The 20908-nt window shown below is 33.7% G+C and overlaps 1 protein-coding gene across 1 annotated transcript in view; it reads left to right on the top strand.

Moving 5' to 3' along the window:
• The window catches only part of LOC129949649 (sialin), a 48747-nt gene extending 41466 nt beyond the window's left edge, over positions 1-7281 (top strand). Inside the window, exons 6-9 of the mRNA XM_056061232.1 lie at positions 943-1226; positions 5281-5413; positions 6076-6317; positions 6389-7281. Coding sequence (XP_055917207.1) covers positions 943-1226; positions 5281-5413; positions 6076-6317; positions 6389-6580 — 851 coding nt within the window. The 3' untranslated portion in view covers positions 6581-7281. The remainder of the gene's footprint in view (positions 1-942; positions 1227-5280; positions 5414-6075; positions 6318-6388) is intronic.
• Positions 7282-20908: the final 13627 nt, after the last annotated feature.

Below are 20908 nucleotides of genomic sequence, written 5' to 3'. Positions count from 1 at the left end.
AAAAATGTACTTTTTTTGGTATCACGTTACAATATATTATATAAAATTTAATTAAAGCCTCTAGAGTCATTGGTTCGTAAGATATTTCGGGTTAACTAAAATGTTCACCTTTTTATTAACTGCTATGGTAAGAAAACCACCCACCCAAGTTTCTTGAGAGCCCTTTCTGCATCTTTCTGCCTTTTTATCTGTATAAACAAATATATTTGAAGTCGATATCTCTGCTGGTTCTTGAGCTATGAACGACAAAAAACGTACGAACGTACGTACACACGCACAGACATCTTTCTAAAAATCCTTAATTTAGAGTCTAGGGACCTTGAAACGTCGGAAATGTCAAAATTTTCAATTTGACAAAACGGACAAATTACAATAACTTCCTATGGGAAGTTAAGAACAAACAAATTTTTTTAATTTATTTAATACCATTTTATTTTCTTCTGACACATTTTTATTTTCTAAAATTTGCGTGGAAAGTTTATTTATTTTTTTTTACTATCAGATAATCAAATTATTTTTCGTTTTTTCTTTTAATAAATTAAACTTTAAGGAACAATTATTAAATCTCAAAAACTGTCAACAATAAAAAAAAATAAGACCAACAAAATCTTTTCAAGTCTCTTAATTAATAAAGATAAGATAATTTTAAAGTTTGCAGTAACATCTGGTTTAAAGTGGTTATTAATTATTTCTCAAAATTTGTTCAATTGATTATTTTAGGAAAAAATGCAATTTAATATAATTTATCAATTGATTAATATCAAAAGATTGATAGGATAAGGATTCGTCTGTCTGTGTTCACACCGAAATCTTGTTTCTCTTTGTTAATTTTAGACTAACTTGAATTTTCTTATCAATTTTTTCAAAGATAATTTAGTCGAAATTGTACATTCTTAATTTGTATTTATTTAAATTAATATATATATTTTTTTCTTCTTAAAGGTGGTGTTGGTTTATTGTGGTCAATTTGTTGGTTCCTCTTTGTTTTCGACACACCCGCAACCCATCCAAGAATCTCCCCCGAAGAACGTCGTGAAATTGAAGAAGCTATTGGTTCGTCTACGTCGAAAAAACGTCCTAGCCATGTTCCATGGGGTGAATTATTGACATCATCAGCTGTCTGGGCAATTATCATTACACACGGATTGTCAGTATTTGGATTCTTTACTGTGATCAATCAATTACCAACTTATATGCATGACATATTGAACTTCAATATTAAAAAGGTATGTTTTCTTAATAATAATAATTATTTCGTACGTAGTGTTTTTATTAGTGGCTGTCAATTGATATATTTGTCTAATTGTTTATAAAAGAATAACAAAATGCAAATTCTTTCAACCAATTTGACTTTGGAATAATTCTTCATTAATTAATGAATAAATGAATGATTAAATAACCAATTCAAAAAGTACTTCTTTATCTAACGCCCCCACCCATAATGCCTTTACAATCCTTCATATTATACATTTTTATATTATTAGGTATTATTCAAGACTTATCATTTATTTTGTTCAATTAAATGATTTATAGGAATTTAATTGATTGTCCTTCGTAGACTTTTTGTTATTGTAGTTATTGTTGGGTGGATACAATAAACAATTAAAAATTGACAGAGAGATTTTATTTTTGTTTCAATTCACAGAATTTAATCTGAGCAATTAATTATTATCTTTGCTTTTCATCCATATCTGTGAAATACACTGCGAAAAATTGATTTGGAAAGCAATTCAGTTGAAGTGGCATTTACTTCTTTTACTTCTAATTGATAATTGAAATAATAACAAGCTTAGTTTTTAAAATTAAAAATGTTATAGCCTATTTTTTTCAAAGAGATTAAGTTTTTAATAGATGAAATTTTGAAAGAACACTTTTAAGAAGTTATCAAATATCAATTGGTATTTGACAATCGCAATGGGGTTAATTTCAGCGGGGTTAAATGATGCTTTCAATATTATCAATATGCTAGTTGACATCATTTTTCAATGAAATTGATGAATTGGTATTATCGTTGTCAGCAAACAAAATTTTTGATAAACTGTGAACGCTCTTCAGAAATTAGAGCTATTGTGAATGATTCAAATTGACAGTCTTGGTATTATAGTTGTCAAAATATTTGTTAATTATCAAATTTTCAGTCAATCACAAATTCCTTGTTGATAAAATATTTTACGGGTCGCGAAAGCCAAAAGCATGTCTACTATTGAACTATTTTTCGGTGAAAATGAAATTGAAGAAGAAAATACTTTGGAGCAAGCAAAGATTCGAAGAAAACTACGCGATGCTTCAAATCCGATGGATTTGGCTGAACATATGTATGTAGATAAAAGATCTTTTTTAGTTACATTACAAAATCTAATTTGGCTAACTTTTAGATTCATTCAAAACTTTAGACTTTCGAAAGAAGCCTTCCTTAATGTATTTTTAGATATCAACGACAAGTCAAAACCAACGAAAAGACAACAATTCATCCCAAACATACTAACATTTGCAGTAAATAGGCACTATTCACAATAGATTTTTGATCTTTGTTCACAATTGATCAAAAAATGATCAACTCGCGTTCATAATACCAATTTGTCAATTAATTGGCAAAATGTTTCAATTGTCAATTAATTGATCTTTGACAACCGTAATAAGCCTGAATTTCTTAGCTTTTTGACAAATTTATAATTTCTAAAACTAGGTTTATCGAAAAATTAGAACTTTTGATCTCTTTATCGAGTCCTAAAGCTTTACAACTTTGATTAAGAACGAAATTTTAAGGAATTTGGTTAAGCAATTTTATTTTAAAACACAAAGCAACAAAGAGAATATAGAAAGTTAAGAAATTCTCGAGTTCTAAATATGTATTTAAAAAAAGTTAAAAACATGCTCAAATAAAAATGAATCAAGAAATTATCAATTATAATTATTAATTATCAATTTGCCCAGCCTGTCCCTAAAAAAGGCGAATCCTCCCCTTTTTTTAACTATCGTCCAATAAAACTTAAGTCCCTTCTTTCCAAGGTCATGGAAACGCTGATTAATTATCAGCTCAAGAAATATCTCGAAGAACGGAAACATTTTAATGACCTATTGCTTTCGTAGCAGAGGTCCACTGGTGTTCTCATGGTTCATCTCACCGAACAGTGGAACAAATATTTACATCGTTTTGGAGAAACGATTATTGCACTTGATATTTTAAAAGCATTTGATAGATTTTGGCAGCAAGCTCTCTTATCGAAAATGCGTGCTTTTGGTATTGATGATACTCTTTTTCGTTGGATTAAAAATTACCTTTCTAACCGTTCAATACAAGTTGTATCAGATGGTTTCAAGTCTAAAATTCATAAAATAAATGCTGGTGTCCCCCAGGGCTCCGTTTTGTCTCCGACTTTCTTCCTTATATTCATAAATGATCTTATGTCTGCCACTTCTAATCCATTAAACTGTTTCGCCGATGACAGTACCCCCAGCTTCTCATACTCGTTTCTAGATTCACATCCTTGTACTTCGGATGTGGAACTTAAACATAAGCTCATTTAATTCTGAAACCGTGTAGAATTTAAAACTCAATGCTGTCTCCTGTCGTTAAAGCAAAACACACCTCCGATGCCACTATCTGTGAGTGTGTGTCTCACAGATCACCTTTTATGGAATGATCATATATTTAATATTGCCAAAAATGCTGCCAGGTGCTTAGGATTTCTCCGAAGGTGCAAGAAATTTTTCACCCCGTCTGATCTGGTTGTAATTTACAAAACTTTCATCCGTCCAAAGCTTGAATATAATTCGCATATCTTGGCAGGTGCCCCTAAAATAAGTTTAAATTTCTTGGATAGAATACAAAACAGGGCTTTAAAAATGATAGGTGGATAGATAGAACTATAATCAAAACATTTACATCGCTAGAACACCGCCGGCCGCAATGTCACATGCCTTTCGTTGTTTTATCAATATTTTAAGACCAACTGTTAAGACAAATTTTAGACTAACGTCCACCGATATCTCCTATTAAATCCTTCCATATTTTCCTAATGCTCGCACTGTGTTTTTATATAAACATATTAAGTGTACTAACAACAAATAACAAATATCAATAATCAATGATCAATTATCAATTATCAATTATCAATTATCAATTATCAATTATCAATTTTCGATTATCAATTATCAATTATCAATTATCAATTATCAATTATCAATTATCAATTATCAATTATCAATGACCAATTATCAATTATCATTTAACATTTATCATTTATCATTTATCATTTATCATTTATCAATTATCAATTATCAATTATCAATTATCAATTATCAATTATCAATTATCAATTATCAATTATCAATTATCAATTATCAATTATCAATTATCAATTATCAATTATCAATTATCAATTATCAATTATCAATTATCAATTATCAATTATCAATTATCAATTATCAATTATCAATTATCAATTATCAATTATCAATTATCAATGATCAATTATCAATTATCAATTATCAATTATCAATTATCAATTATCAATTATCAATTATCAATTATCAATTATCAATTATCAATTATCAATTATCAATTATCAATTATCAATTATCAATTATCAATTATCAATTATCAATTATCAATTATCAATTATCAATTATCAATTATCAATTATCAATTATCAATTATCAATTATCAATTATCAATTATCAATTATCAATTATCAATTATCAATTATCAATTATCAATTATCAATTATCAATTATCAATTATCAATTTTCGATTATCAATTATCAAATATCAATTATCAATTATCAGTTATCAATTATCAATTATCAATTATCAATTATCAATTATCAATTATCAATTATCAATTATCAATTATCAATTATCAATTATCAATTATCAATTATCAATTATCAATTATCAGTTATCAATTATCAATTATCAATTATCAATTATCAGTTATCAATTATCAATTATCAATTATCAATTATCAATTATCAATTATCAATTATCAATTATCAATTATCAATTATCAATTATCAATTATCAATTATCAATTATCAATTATCAATTATCAGTTATCAATTATCAATTATCAATTATCAATTATCAGTTATCAATTATCAATTATCAATTATCAATTATCAATTATCAATTATCAATTATCAATTATCAATTATCAATTATCAATTATCAATTATCAATTATCAATTATTAATTATCAATTATCAATTATCAATTATCAATTATCAATTATTAATTATCAATTATTATAATAACATTTATTTGTATTTTACTTTCAGAATGGACTTTTCTCATCACTACCATACCTCGGTAAATACATTATGGCCTTAAGTTCTTCATATTTAGCTGATTTCCTCAGACAAAAGGGAACATTATCGACAACAGCTACAAGAAAAGTGTTTACTACATTTGGTAAGTTCACGAGGCTTTATTCTTTCTCCAACGAAAAATTAAGTACACAGGGTTTTCAAATACTCGTATTTTTAACACCAAAAAAAAATATGGAAAAATCAGTGACGTCTTGTGGATGTAGAGGTTTTTTAATGATCACTCTATGATGTTTCCAGACCCAACAGCGACATTTCTGTTTATTAACGTTGCCTTTAAAGTCAAAATTGTATTCATCATTTCTATGAAATTAAACGGCTAAAAAGTAAAGTTGCCGGCTGATGGACTGGCTTGAGTTCTTAATTGGATTTCTAAATCCTTTCAACAAACCCCATTTTTCGTGAAAAGTTGAGATTACAGCACCAATATTTTCAGTTGTTTTTTTAACGATATTGATATTCCACATCACTAACTTTTTCCAAAAGCTCGAAGTATTGCCTCATCAATACTATGCTAGCCGGCAAAACGTGTTTCACAGGAGAAGTGTGGCTTCAAAAAATCTTAACTATTTTAACAATTTCAATGCGTTTTTGAAGTACTGTCAAAAGCCTTCAATACCTTCAAAAGGAACAGCTGTTTGAATGACGGGTTATTGAAAAAGAAACCTCTTATTGAAGAACCCTTTCATTAAAAAGGAAAAATTTTATATTATATGAAATTTTGAACATATTTTTTATTTTTTACAGCTTTGTTCACACCTGGACTTTTGATGGTTGTCCAAGTATATTTGGGTGATGTTGCGGGCTGGTCGGTAGCTATCTTCACTCTAGCCTTATTCTTCCATGGAGCAGTAACAGCTGGTTACTTAGGAAATGGTCTCGATATTGCTCCAAATTTCAGTGGAACAATATTCGGAATGGCCAATACACTGTCATCGTTTGGTGGTTTCCTGTCGACGTGGATGGTTGGTGCTCTAACTTATAAAGATGTAAGTTCCGAAAGTTTGCCTCCATTTTAAGATGAAATAAATTTTAATTTAATTTTTTTTTTTAATTTTAGAAAACCTACCACCAATGGCAAATTGTGTTCTGGGTACTTGCAGCTACATACATGTCTGGAGCAATTGTTTATGTGATAATGGGAACTGGAGAACTTCAATCCTGGAACAGTCCACCAGAGAAAAATAGAACAGATGAAGCTGACCAAGAAGAAGGTCTGCCATTAAAAGAAAAAGTTGCCAATGGAAATTAAGAAAATCAATACGTATTTTTGTTTTTTAAATAATTTAAAATTTAATTTATTTTTCCTTATACATAAAAATACTACTTGTGTGTCATAGATTTTTACAAAAAAAAAGAAAAACAAAATAAGAATAATTTGAGAGAAGCAACATTTTCTCATACTCATTAAACTTAAATTCCTACTCATTCAACCTTCTTCTTCAAAAAAATTGGAAGGTTGTATTTTTCAAGTTAGTTATGCAAAATAAAAATAATTGAAAAAACCCATGTGAAATAATAATGTACAATTTAAGAACTTTTAAATGTATGTACATATAATTTTTTTTTGTTTGTTTAAAAAGACGTTAATGACAAAAAGAAGAAAAAAAACAGAAAATTTAAAAAGATGGAAAAGATTGAAATTTTGACACTGCTAGTATTCAATTTAATGTATGTTAACTATAAAATTATTTTTAAATAATACTTTTAGATTTAAAAATATCAAAATAAGTTAAAAAATATATAAAAATAATTATAATAAAAAAATGTATACTTAAAATATTTTTAAAAAGAAAGACTTTCCAAGTATATAAGAAATTAAGCAAAATAAAAAATGTATTTTCCAAAATAAGGTCTGTTAAATGTTAATTAAGACATTTTTAGAGTAAACATACTTGAAAATAGTTAGTTTATAATGTAGAAATATGAAAATAATAAATACTTTAAAATTAATTACAATTTTGTTTTTATTTAAAAGATGTTCAATTTTAGTTGTTAAAGTTATAGAAGAATAAAGATCGTTAAAACAAAGATATGAAAAGCAAAGCTTCAAGAAACTTAAGACACAAACTACAAAGTTACGAAAAACTAAAGGGATAAAATAAAAACTACGAAACACAAACAAACGGTGTATCATTCCAACGGTATATAAAACCTGAAGTTGGATAATTTTTTTCAAAACTATGAAGTCAATTATATCGGAAGCTTAGGGTTCTTCAAATTCCACACTACCCCGTAAAAGCGCGCTTTTTTCCTTTTCTTGATTTTTTCTGTTTTGACGTTTGGCCGTCACGTTATCGCAACAAATTTACAACTGCAATTTAGCCGTCGCATTCCATTTTTGAACACTAAAACTGTTCGCTTTCTGTTTTAACAACGATGTATACTTAAATAGAATAAAGAAAGCGTTCTGGTTGACCAGATGTTTAGAAGTGAGTCAATGGAACATCAAAAGCTAACCGCGTTCTGTATGACATATTTGAACGCGGAGGGCAGCGGCGTAAATTCTGACAGTCCAGTGGGACAGCGTTTGTTTGACAAGGCCTTAAAAGTGGAAGTAGGATAGGTGGTGGGTTCTTAACTGTTCTGGGTTCTTAACTGTGGACACACACAAAGTTTGACCAGAATAATTTTCGACTTTAGAAGGAAAAGTTTCAAAAAATCAAAATTTAAATATGGATACAAATAAATTTTTAAATTTTAACAGAATGTTTTATTTTTCTGAGTTTTATTTTTCATATTTTTTTTTATGACTTAAATGACTTTTGATGAATTACATTTTCAAGACCGTTATTCTGTCGGAACCAAGACAAGTAATATTCCACCTTATTTTCTTTAAGTTTGTTGCGGAATTCTGTGTTCTTAAAAGATCTTTTGTCATTTCCTGCAAAAGGTTTTCCAAATGAATAAGACAAATTTTAATACAAAATTGTTGAAAATCAAAAAAGAAATCGACTACTTTTTCAACTTCGCGAAGGTCGGTTTCTCGCTACAAAGGTTTGTCGTTTTCTTATCTTCAAAAAAAAAATCACTGACCGCTTTTTCTTTTCAGTAGGAAAGCTCTCATGGCTGAAACACAAACGCGGGTTAGCTTCGGCTTCGTCTGCGTTACGTTGGGCCTGCTACAAGGTGGCTTTGAATGACAGTTCCAATATGACATTTCTAAAATGGCACTTCTGTCATTAGCAGCTGTTATTTTTTCTCAAAATGAAAAAAATATGAGTTTTGAAATCGAAACAAATTAAATTTATCGTGGAAATATGTAGCTTACGCAGCCAACCAATGGGAATCCCTCCAAACGCAAATGTATTTTGTTTGTTGACTTTTGTACAGCTACTGAGCTGTCAGACAAAGCAAATTATAACTAGAGCTTCCGCTTGGAATCAAATTACATAACATTACGTTCTTTTCCTTACGATTGTCAAATGAAACGTGAGCTCGAAGCTTCATTGTGATAGCATGCATTGAATTACTATGGCTGAAATCGTAAACGTCAGGCGAAGCCGAAGCTGAAGCGTGTTTGTCTTTGAGCCATTAGTGACATAAAAGAAGGTCAGTTTTATTAACTTCCCATATGAAGTTATTGTAATGGGTCCGAATTGTCAAATTGAAAATTTTGACATTTCTCGACGTTTCAAGGTCCCTAGAGTCCGTACGTCCGTACGTTCGCGATGTTTTTTTCGTCTTCCATAGCTCAGGAACCAGAAGAGATTGCGACTTGAAATAAATTTTGTTACACAGATAATAAGGCAGAAAGATGCAGAAAGGGCTCTCAAAAAAATTGCGTGGGTGGTTTTTTACCATACCAGTTTGAAAAAAGGTGAACATTTTGGTTAACCCTAAATATCTTACGAACCAAAAACGCTTGAGACTTGAATTAAATTTTATATAATATATTGCAACATGATATCAAAAAAGTTTATTTAAAAAAAATCCATCTAACGGTTTTTTTATAAATCAAAAAAACTGAAAAAAATTTGTCACCTCCAAAATTTTACGACTAAAATTTGATTTCATCTCCAAAACAATATTGTGCTACGAAAAATAATGCTTTTGACATCTGATAAAATTTTGAAAAAAATCGAATTGACAGTTTTTGTAAAAAAAATTAAAAACCTAAATAAAATTTAACAAAAGTTGGTAAAAATTGATTTTCGACTCAAATATCTTTTCAAAAATTAAAAATATTGGCTTCAAACTTATTTTATTTCACAGAAAATATTGTTTTCGATATTCAGTAATTTTTATATAAAAATCCAACAGTCCGTTTTTTCATAAAAAATAAAATCTAAAAATTGATACCAATACATATAGACAAACTTTTAAGCAAGACAAATCGACAGACGGAATGGGAAGTTATCAGTGTGACTCGCATCCCAGCCTCTTTTTTCATTAGTGATTGATCAATACATCAATTTAATTTCATTGCTCACTGAACACATCCTAAGCGGAGCTTAGATGTTGTGTTTAACTGCTTAATTTGCCTTTTCGCCTCTTCGCCACTGTAGTTTACCAGTTTAGTGCCGGCATTTCAACCGTTAAGTTGTGTTTCTAGTCATTCGTGTTAGTTTTTGTTCACTTATTTTTAATATTCTCCCTAAAACATATTCTAAATATTGTGATTTAGAATGTGATTTAAATTAATTCAGTGATAATATTTAAGTGAAAGAGTTACAAAAAGAAACACATTCATGGGTACAAAAGTTCTCGTTTATAACAGTACATGGATAAAATAATAAAACACAATTGTAAGCAATGTTGCTTCCGTGCTCCATTCACAGTAAGTTGTATTGAATTATTTCCGGTTTGTGTATTAACTTTTGAAGGTGTTTTATCAAATATCAGAACCTTTTTGTGCAAATAATATTATTGTTTAGAAAATGGACAGTAGATGGAGGGGCTAAATACTAGGAATATAATAAATTATTCAATATGATTTTTATCGACTTATGAAAGGCATTTGTTATTCTTTTTAACGAATTTGATTTTAGAAAAACCTTAAGGAATGCATGATTTAAAACATGTATAAATATGTTTCTAGTCGTCAAGCTGCGTTTGAGATTTAATTTAGATATTGACTTAGGTAATAGGGAGCTTGATTTTGAGCGATTATTTAGTTTTTGTCATTTGTTTGTCCATGGTAGACATTTGTTCGAAATAAAAAAAGAACATTTGTCCGAAAATTAGAACCCATTCTATTAATACTAAACCTAAAATAACTTCATGTGAAATTTGACCTTTCTTTTGGTAATTTTTATAGCTCATTGCCATGTTATACTTCTATCTCGCGTAGTGACGGGATTTTCTCAGAATTAAAATCTCTTAAAAAAGTTTTCATAGCTATCCTTAACTCTCACCAAGGTGGTAGTAGATACGGGCGGCTAAACCATAGGGATAGGGAATACCTATCACGAAAATGGCAAAACTTACGGAACTGGACAACGACGGAATTTTATAGGAAGTTCAATATTCCTACAAAACTTACCCTCAAAATCTCTAATATTTATACTTTTCGAGATATTAGTCAGTCATAGAAAATTAGACTTTTATTATCACTTCCTAATAATAACATTTATACTAGTTTCAAAAGCTAAACGGTGACAAACGACATGATATAAATAGTTCGACAGCTCTTCTAAATCTTAGATCTACTACAACCAATCTTACTGAATTTATGTCTAAAACTCTTAACGAATTAGATACAGAGTTGTCTTTAAATTCTCAAGGGAAGCCACCTTAATGCGACCAAAAATTCTTAGAATTAGATATGGCCAATTCATAACATTCACCCGTAAGTAATCATAACTCAGGAACTTACAGTCACATTGGCACGAAGTTACGACTAAAGTGTTATTTGCTACATTCAGTCCAGTTTTCGAGCCCATTTTGAACACATCATTAACAGGTCCGTTTTGTGTTCTTTTTACCACGTCTTTAACTTTAAGTCGCTGTTTCCTTTTTTCTGGAAGAGCTCCTTCATAATACCTGTAGACAAAAAAGGTGCTAAAAACGAAATAATGAACTACCGACTAGTTTAGCAATAGAACTATCCGTGATGCCTAAACTGCTTGAGTCTATAGTGTTTAGCGTCCTTTCTTTTCACTGTAGTTCAATTATCTGTGATAACCATCTGTTTTTTTGTTGAAAAGGTTCAACTGTTATTAATCTGTTTCTGTTTGAAAAACTTGAACAAGTAGATTGTGTCTTTACTGATTTCAGCAAGGCCTTTGACAAATTGTCTCATAAAACATTACTTTTAAAACTATCGCAGCAAGTTTTAACGACTATTTCATAAACTAGATCTTCTCATGTTTGCAAGATATACGATAAAGTGTTAAATTTCGTAATGAGTGTTCAAGTTCATTTGTTGTGAATTCTGGTGTCCCCCAGGGTAGTCACCTTGGTCCTATTCTATTTGTTTTATTTATAAATGACTTGGTATTGATCATACAAAATTCGTCTGTCCTAATATATGCTGATGACATTAAATTGTTTAAGAAAATTAACTCTGCATATGACTGTCTTCTCTTGCAAGAAGACTTAATATTATTCAGGGAATGGTGCAATAATAATCGTCTTGTTTTAAATGTTGACAAATGTAAAACGATGAGTTTTACACGCAAAAAAGTTCCAAACGTTTTTAGTTACATGTTGGAATCTTGTCCTTTAGGTAGAGTATATTTTTTTGTGACTTGGGTGTTGTCTTAGATCCTAAACTACCATTCAGTGACCAAAGAAGCAGCGATTTGCCAGAGTTATTTTTCGTTTGATTTCAGCACTGGTGTCGTTGTCTGTATTAATACAAAGTCCTCAACTACCTAAAAGTTATAGCTGTCCATTGTGACGTTTTGTCCAACACGTAGTTGTTCAATGTCCTTTTTTGATGACAGCATACACTTGGTCTTGCCCTCATTGACCACTTAACCCACCTTCTTTGCTTCAGTCGCAATGCTCAAAAACGCTTCAATGACATCACGCTTTGATCTTCCAATAATGTTAATATCATCTACGTATCCAAGTAATTGAGTGGACCTTTGGAAGATTGTGTCTCTTCTGTTGACGATTAAGTTTTGCACAATTCTTTCCAGAACGATGTTGAGGAAGTCGCATGACAGTGCATCGCCTTGTCTAAAACCTTTTTTGACATCAAATGCATCGGTAAGATCTTTTCCGACCTTGATAGCGCGGCGTTCATTCTCCATCGTCATTCTGCACAAACGGATAAGTTTGACAGGGATGCCAAAACTAGACATTGCTCTGCAAAGCTCTTCCCTATAGACGCTGTCATACGCGCCTTTAAAATCGATAAAGAGATGGTGGGTATCGATTTGAAGCTCCTGGGTTCTTTCCAAGATCTGCCGCAGTGTGAATATTTGGTCGATAGTGGACTTTCCTGCTCTGAAGCCACACTGATAAGGACCAATCAGGTTGTTGACGAATGGCTTCAGACGTTCACATAATACGGCAGAGAGGATCTTATACGCAATGTTAAGGAGACTGATGCCTCTGTAGTTGGCGCAGTTTAGAGGGTCTCCTTTCTGAGTTTTCACTCATCGGGCATGCTTTCTTCCGACCATATTTTGCAGATGAGTTGGTGCATGCTCCCTACTAAGTCATCGCCTGCTGCTTTGAATAGTTCGGCAGCGATGCCGTCAGCTCCAGCAGCTTTGTTTGACTTAAATTAAGATATTGCTATCTTCACTTCGTCAAGGGCGGGTAGGCGGAATTGTTGATCTGCGTCGCCTAGGTTGAGTGGTTCTATCTCCCTTACAGCGGAATTCGGTTCGTCATCGCCGTTATATAAATGGGAGAAGTGGTCTTTTCATATTCTCAACATCGACTGCGGTTCTACTACGATGTTCCCCTGATCGTCTTTACAGGCTTCGGTTCGTGGCTTGCACCCTTATGAGGTTGTTTTACCTTTTGGTAAAATTCACGAACCTCATTCCTGTTGTGACATCCCTCTATCTTTTCGACCACGCGCTTCTCATTCTCTCTTTTTTTCCATCTAAGAAGCCGGTGTTCCTCTCTTCTCTTCTGCTCGTAGAGCTCGTGAACAGCTCTGGTCCTTCTGTGCAGCGCCGTTTTGAATGCCTCTTGTTTTCGAATTCAAGCAGTATCTTAAAATTCTCGACATACACAAATTCGCGTATGATAAGCTCATCAAATTCAGATCTTGACAGCATTGACCAAAGGAGGATCAAAAACCGTGTAGAATTTAGTGCTTCGAAAATTTAATGCTGTCTCAAAAGCGTAACCCTAACCCATGTAATTATTCATGGATGGTACTTGCATCGATGAGATTGAACAAATATCAGTCCTAGGTATGTGCATCATAAACTACTTGCTGTAGAGTGATCACATATTTGACATCGCCAAAAATGCAGCTAAGAATTAAGGTTTTCTCCGTCGATGATCTGGCTATAATTTACAAGGCTTTCATTAGTCCCCTGGTGCCACTATAACGTACTTTAATCTTTTGGATAGAGTCGAAAGAAGAGCTATACAAATGATAGGCGATTCTTGTTCTAGCTAAGACGCTTACTACTCTTGAGAACCGTCGCCGCAAGGTCTCATGTATATCATTGTTTTATCGATATTTAAAAGAAAAATACTCTACGGAAATAGCCAGTTGCATTTCTCCCCTACCCTCAAACAATTCAAATGTAATTCTTGTACTTTAGGAATGCTCTTGAGTTTACCCTTCAGCATATTGGTAAGTATAGAGATTCTTTCTTTAGACACACTGCACGAATGTGGATTGTTTTAAAAGGCTCAATATTTAACACTAATTACATTGTGCAGGCATTCAAAACCCATGTGTATCGGTATCTCCTTTGTGTCTAGCCATTATAAGGGTATGCATATCCCCTTGAGTTGGCGCACAATATATAAAAAGAAAACTTAATAAGATTATATAAATTAATTTAAAACTTATAACCCACTAGAATGGGTCAAAAGTCTATGACGGGGTTTAAGCATAAGGTATCCCAAAAACCCTTCATACCCTACTTTCGCAAGCAAAGCTTTTCCTCAGAATCAAACCAATTAAATTATTGATTTGATAAAAATAAGAATGTTCCTATTAATTTTGGTGCAAAATATAATTCAACCTTTAAGTCCAATTATTATCTTTTTCGTTTTTGTGATTGGTACACAATTTCCAAAAACAAATTAAACAGGGTTCAAAGGGAGGTCCTCTTTCCGGGGTTTCTAGCAAAACCATTCACATTTAAACTTCTTAATAAGAACCATAAACAAGCCTTGATAAGGTTTCTTTTGTACCTTACATAAGCAATGAGCATGCATAAGGATAATCAGTACATGTTACTTTTAGGGTTGCATTGTCTTTGCAATTATTGTAAATTCTACCAAATCCTATTCCGGATTCATGCAGCAACAGACCAAAATAATAAAATCCTTTGAAAATGTGAAGGAAGGAAAGGTGATACCCCAACAACACCAACAACAACACACAAGTAATACAATTAACAGCAAAACAACAAAGACTGGTCAAATAAATAATTATAATGAGGGATGGCCGTCCGCCGTCGTTATCCTTTGGTCCTCGGTGGCTCATACTCCGGCAGGCAGAACAGCAGTAGTCGGAGCTGAGACCTCGGAGCTCTGCACTAATGATCCAATGTTCTTTGTAGATTGTATTGTAACTGTTAATATGTTTGAGATGAATATGGGGGTGGCATGACGTTGTTGGTCAAGCGTTATTCCCTCTTGTACAACCAAATCCAAAGAAGAAAAAAAAAGCAGGCACATGAATGAAGAACTGCCAAACGTAAACGTGTCTAGGATCACAATTAAGGACGTCTGGCAGAATTAAACGATTTACTATTCAAATTTAGGATGTGAGGTATTTTTACTACGAGTAGTTACATATATGTATGATTGCTTACTTCTAAGAGTTTTTATGTATTGAAACTATTATAGACGCTCCCCCATTATCCTTATGTTGTGTGTAGATACAGATGTGTATAAAAAGGATGTAGGTATACATTTTGTTTTCTTTTCTGTTCACTCAAGTGTGTACTAACAGGGCTTAGAAAAGAACTGAGCCAGCATACGTCCAGAGCGTTGGTTGTTGGTGAAAGTTTATTTTCATCTTTTATGCAAAAATATCTGAATCTGCACGAATTACAATTAAGACGCAGATAAATTAAGGGAGTGTCGCACTAATGGCAAATGTTCAAATGCTGTACGTCTGTTCGCTTGAGGAGAAATTCAAGCTCGGGGCTACATTTATTTGATGTTGTTTTTGGGAAAAGAATATTCACTCGGGGATAGTTAATTATTTTGGGGGTAAAAGGAAGAAAATGTTGACAGTATTCATATTGCTACGAAAAAGATCATCAACCTCATTTATTGCCATTTCTTTAAACTGAGAAACATAAAAATGGTTTAAAAATTTTATTCATCTTCAGAATTGATTTGAGAAGTTATAAAGTTACAATTTGGAAACGCAATGAAATGAGAAAAATTAAATGTTTTTTTTTTATATAATTAGGGTGTTTTTAGAGGTATATAACTTTAAAAAAGAATAAGGCAACGATAATATTTTTAATTTGACATAAATTTACTTTCAAGATTTACGAGATTTATGGCAACATTACGTAAATATAATTTTGCCAGTTAACATAGAAATATTTTAACAAAAGATCATTTCAGTTTAGGACTTTATTTTAATCAGATCTAATTAAAACTAATAGATATTAATATAAATATATTACAAAAGTTACATTTTTTAAATTTAAAAGATTGATGAATTAATCGATTAAAGAGTAATGGAAGATTAAGGGATAAAACACTAACTTAAAGATGGCTTTTAGTTTAGCTAAAACAAAATAATAGATTGATTCTAAAAGAGATTTACATAAGTATATCTTTAAGCGATAGCTTCAGTAACAAACCGGAGAAGAACTTTCTAACCACACTCACCATTTAGAATTGAGTAACTCTCTTCTGTAGAAAGAAAGCTTATCCTAAAGTATGAATATTGAATTTCTTGGAGTATTACTTACTTAAGTCGTACTTGCGCTACAGTCCGGGGCGGACCTGGGCCTCAACCAACATGCGTCTCCAGCCAGCTCGGTCCCTAGCTAGCTGTCTCCAGTTTCGCACGCCATGTTGGTTGAGGTTCTCTCCCACCTGGGTGCACCACCTGAGTCGCGGTCTTCCTCTACTGCGCCGTCCCTCGGGATTGGAATCGAAGACCTTCCGGGCTGGAGGGTTGATGTCCATCCGCTCTACATGACCTAGCCATCTAAGCCGTTGGACTTTAATTCTGCTAACTAGGTCAGTGTCGCTGTACAGCCCGTACAGTTCGTCGTTATATCTTCTCCTCCATTCTCCATCTATGCGTACCGGACCAAAAATCACCCGAAGAATTTTTCTCTCGAAGCATCCTAAGACGATCTCATCTTTCTTTGACAGAGTCCAGGCCTCAGATGATGAGTGTCTTATAGATGGTGATTTTACATGCTCGAGAGAGGATTTTACTTCTCAATTGCCTTCTAAGTCCAAAGAAGCAGTGATTTGCAAGAGTTATTTTTCTTTTGATTTCACTGCTGGTGTCGTTGTCTGTGTAAATAGCGGTGCCTAGGTAGACAAAGTCCTTAACTACCTCAAAGTTATAGCTGTCCATGGTGACGTTTTGTCCAAGTCGTCGTTGTTCAATGTCCTTTTTTGATGACAGCATACACTTGGTCTTGCCCTCATTGACCACTAAACCCATCTTCTTCGCTTCCGTCGCAATGCTCAAAAACACTCCACTGACATCACTCTTTGATCTTCCAATTATGTTAATATCATCTGCGTATCTGAGTAATTGGATGGATCTTTGGAAGATTGTGCCTCTAGTGTTGACGGTTGAGTTTTGCACAATTCTTTCCAGAACAATGTTGAAGAAGTCGCATGACAGTGCATCGCCTTGTCTAAAATCTTTTTTGACATCAAATGCATCGGTAAGATCTTTTCCGACCTTGATAGAGCAGCGTGCATTCTCCATCGTCATTCTGCACAAACGGATAAGTTTGACAGGGATGCCAAAACTAGACATTGCTCGGTAGAGCTCTTCCCTATAGGTGCTGTCATACGCGGCTTTAAAATCGATAAAGAGATGGTGGGTATCGGTTTGAAGCTCCTGGGTTTTTTTAAAGATCTACCGTAGTGTGCAAATTTGGTCGATAGTGGACTTTCCTGGCCTGAAGCCACACTGATAAAGACCAATCAGGTTGTTGACAAATGGCTTCAGACGTTCACATAATACGACAGAAAGGATGTAAATGAGACTAATGCCTCTGTAGTTGGCGCAACTTAGATGGTCTCCTTTCTTAAGTTTCGGGCACACTATGCTGAGATTCCACTCATCGGGCATCCGACCATATTTTGCAGATGAGCTTATGCATGCTCTCTACCAAGTCATCGCCTTCTGCTTTGAATAGTTCGGCAGCGATGCCGTCAGCTCCAGCAGCTTTGTTGGACTTAAGTTTAGATATAGCTATCTTCACTTCGTCAAGGTCGGGAAGGTGGAATTGTTGATCTGCGTCGCCGAGGTTGAGTGGTTCTATCTCCCCTACAGCGGAATTCGGTTCGTCATCGCCGTTATATAATTTGGAGAAGTGATCTTTCCATATTCTCAGCGTAGACTGCGGTTCTACTACGATGTTTCCCTGATCGTCTTTACAGGCTTCGATTCGTGGCTGATACCCTTGGGAGGTTTTTTTTACCTTTTGGTAAAATTTACGAACCTCATTCCTGTTGTGACATCCCAATATCTCCTCGATCGCGCGCTTCTCATGCTCTTTTTTTTCTATCTAAGAAGCCGGTGCTCCTCTCTTCTCTTCTGCTCGTAGAACTCACGAGCAGCTCTAGTCCTTTTGTGCAGCGCCGTTTTATATGCCTCTTGTTTAGCTGCGTGCGCTTGCCGGCACTCGTCGTCAAACCAGGGGTTTCGCTATGGTGGCCGTGTGAAACTTAGCATTCAGAGGCGGCATCTCTGATGGCTGCAAGGCAATGTTGCCACTGGTTTCAATGCTTAATGCAGGCAGCAAAGGACTCCTTTAGAGGTTATTAGAGACTCGATCGGAAAAGGACATGGCAGTCTCTTGCGATTGTAGCCGTTTAACGTCGAATCTTCTCACAGTACTTCCTTGTTTTAGCTTGGATCGGGATATCCGTAGCCGTACCTTGACGAGAAAGTGGTCCGAGTCAATGTTGGCCTCTCGGAATGTTCGGATATCGTCCGTCGATCGCAATGTGGTCAATCTGGTTGACGGTTGATTGATCAGGGGATTTCCATGTCCCCTTGTGGATATTAAGATGCGTGAACTGCGTACTAGCTACCAGAACGTCTCGCTCCGCAGCGAAATCGACCAGCCTGAATCCGTTGTCGGAGGTAGTGTCGTGCAGGCTGTATCTCCCGATTATGCCACTAAAGATGTCTTCTCTTTCGAGGTTGGCATTAAAATCTCGTAAGACAATTTTAATGTCATAGCCAGGGCTAAGCTCATATGTCTTGTCCAAGAGCTCGAAGAATATATCTTTGGTGTCTTCATCTTTCTCCTCTGTTGGGGCATGCGCGCATATTAGGCTTATGTTGGCGAATTTAGCCTTGATGCGGATTGTCGTGATGCGCTCGCTCACACTGTTGAAATTCAAGACTTTTTGCCTGAGCCTAGTTCCAACAACGAATCCACATCCAAATAGACGCTGTCTTTGTTCTCGGTAGCAGTCGCCGTAGTAGATATCGCAGTCTTTTAGTTTGCGTTTGCCCGGTCCATCCCATCGCACTTCTTGGATGGCTGTAATATCTGCCTTGCAGCAGTTTAGGGCTTCCGCTAATTGTTCGGCTGCACGTGGTCTGTTAAGAGACCTAACATTCCACATATATATCCGAAGTTCGTTGTCCTTATTTCGTTTGCGTGAGTTGTCAACAGTGAATCCGTTCGTTTTCGAGGCTTGTTGGTGCGTCGAAACTAAAGGTATTTTTTACGTGGCCAGGAAGTCACCCCGAACGGCATAGCCTCCAACCTGGAGGGCCAGATTCTTAGTATAACTCAAAGGAAGGGGAGCCGGATAAACCGCTCCTGGTTCAGAGAATTTTGAAATATTTATTCGTCAATTGCTGAGATTCAGTCAAAGAATTCATCCTTCCACGAACCAAAGTTATTTAAGGCTGAATTCAATGTCGTATTATATTAAGCAGCTAATTCTTGCCAATCTTTGAACGGCGGCGTGTAACAACGCTGAAGTGCAATCATGAGTACTTTTCTTTGAAGATTATTATCACATCTCTTTAAAACTTTGACAATATAGTCTGCATTTGTTCTAAGGTTTTTTAAGAAAATTGGATGCAGTCCAGATTCGACATATATTGCATAGTTAGGTGTGTTTAAAGGGAGCTTAAATACACGTTTAAAGAAATATCTCTGGATAACTTCAAAGTCTTCACATACTTCGTAATCATAAACTTCATTAGCATAACAGAGTGAACTTTAATTGTTGCATCAAATACTTTGAATTTTACCATCGGTTCAATACATTTGTTATTAAAAAAGCTTGAGCAAATGCAGCTAATAGCTGATTCGCAACTGATGTTTTATCTTTTATATGAGGTCCGACGTTTAAATTTTGTGTTATTACATTTTTTAACTACCACTATTCTTTCAACATTAGGGTTCCAAGAACGGTCATTTTTGACATCATGATTATGAGATCTAAAAACCACAATTTTCGACTTTATTTGAAGACCCCAAGAGTTAAAATACTGGTTAAGTTTGTCAATTTGCAGTTGTAAAGTTAACGGATAGTCAGTAAGAATGACGATGTCATCCGCATATAAAACACCTTTATAAGCAAATCACCATAAAATACACCCCCTGGAACACTGTCTCCAATGTCGTTTATAAAAAGTCAGAAGAGCAAAGGACTCAAAATGCAACCTTGCGGGACAACGACTTCCGTCTTAAATTGCTGCGAAGAGATTCTACCATTAGAAACTACCGCTGTTGTATTTGAAAGAAGTTTTTCATATATTCTTAAAAATGTTGTTGATAATCCAACACCTGCTAGTTTGAAAAGTAATAGTTTTATATTTATATTATCAAAGGCAGCTTTAAAATCTACAAAAAAGCAAAGATATTAGTTTTCTTATCTAAAAAACGTTTAGTGACTTTAGTTAGAGTCAAAATTTGATCAATTGTAGAGAGTTTAGCTCGAAAGTCAGACTGAAAACAGCTTATTTTGTTGTTTATTTCAACCCAAGGTACAAGTCTAAGATATAGCATCTAAGTAAACAGATTTCGTAATGAATTGAGAACAGAGATACCTCTGTAGTTTTCGGGGAGATTAGAATCTCCTTTTTATAGATCTCTAAAATAGATGATTCTTTGAAATTCTTTGGTATTTCTTCGTTGTTAAGTTAGAACAATATATGTTCTAAAAATTTTTCAAAAACTCGGCTGGGATGCCATCTAAAGCAGAAGCCTATCGTTTTTCATTTTTTCTAAGACAAAAAGTAGTTCTGGTATTGAAAACGGAACGTCTAGTTCTTCGATGTAAATATAAG

This window comes from Eupeodes corollae, chromosome 3, assembly GCF_945859685.1.
Source record: "Eupeodes corollae chromosome 3, idEupCoro1.1, whole genome shotgun sequence".
Lineage (NCBI taxonomy): Eukaryota > Metazoa > Arthropoda > Insecta > Diptera > Syrphidae > Eupeodes > Eupeodes corollae.
The sequence above is the reverse complement of the archived record's forward strand: the minus strand, read 5'-3'. Positions and strand labels throughout refer to the sequence as shown.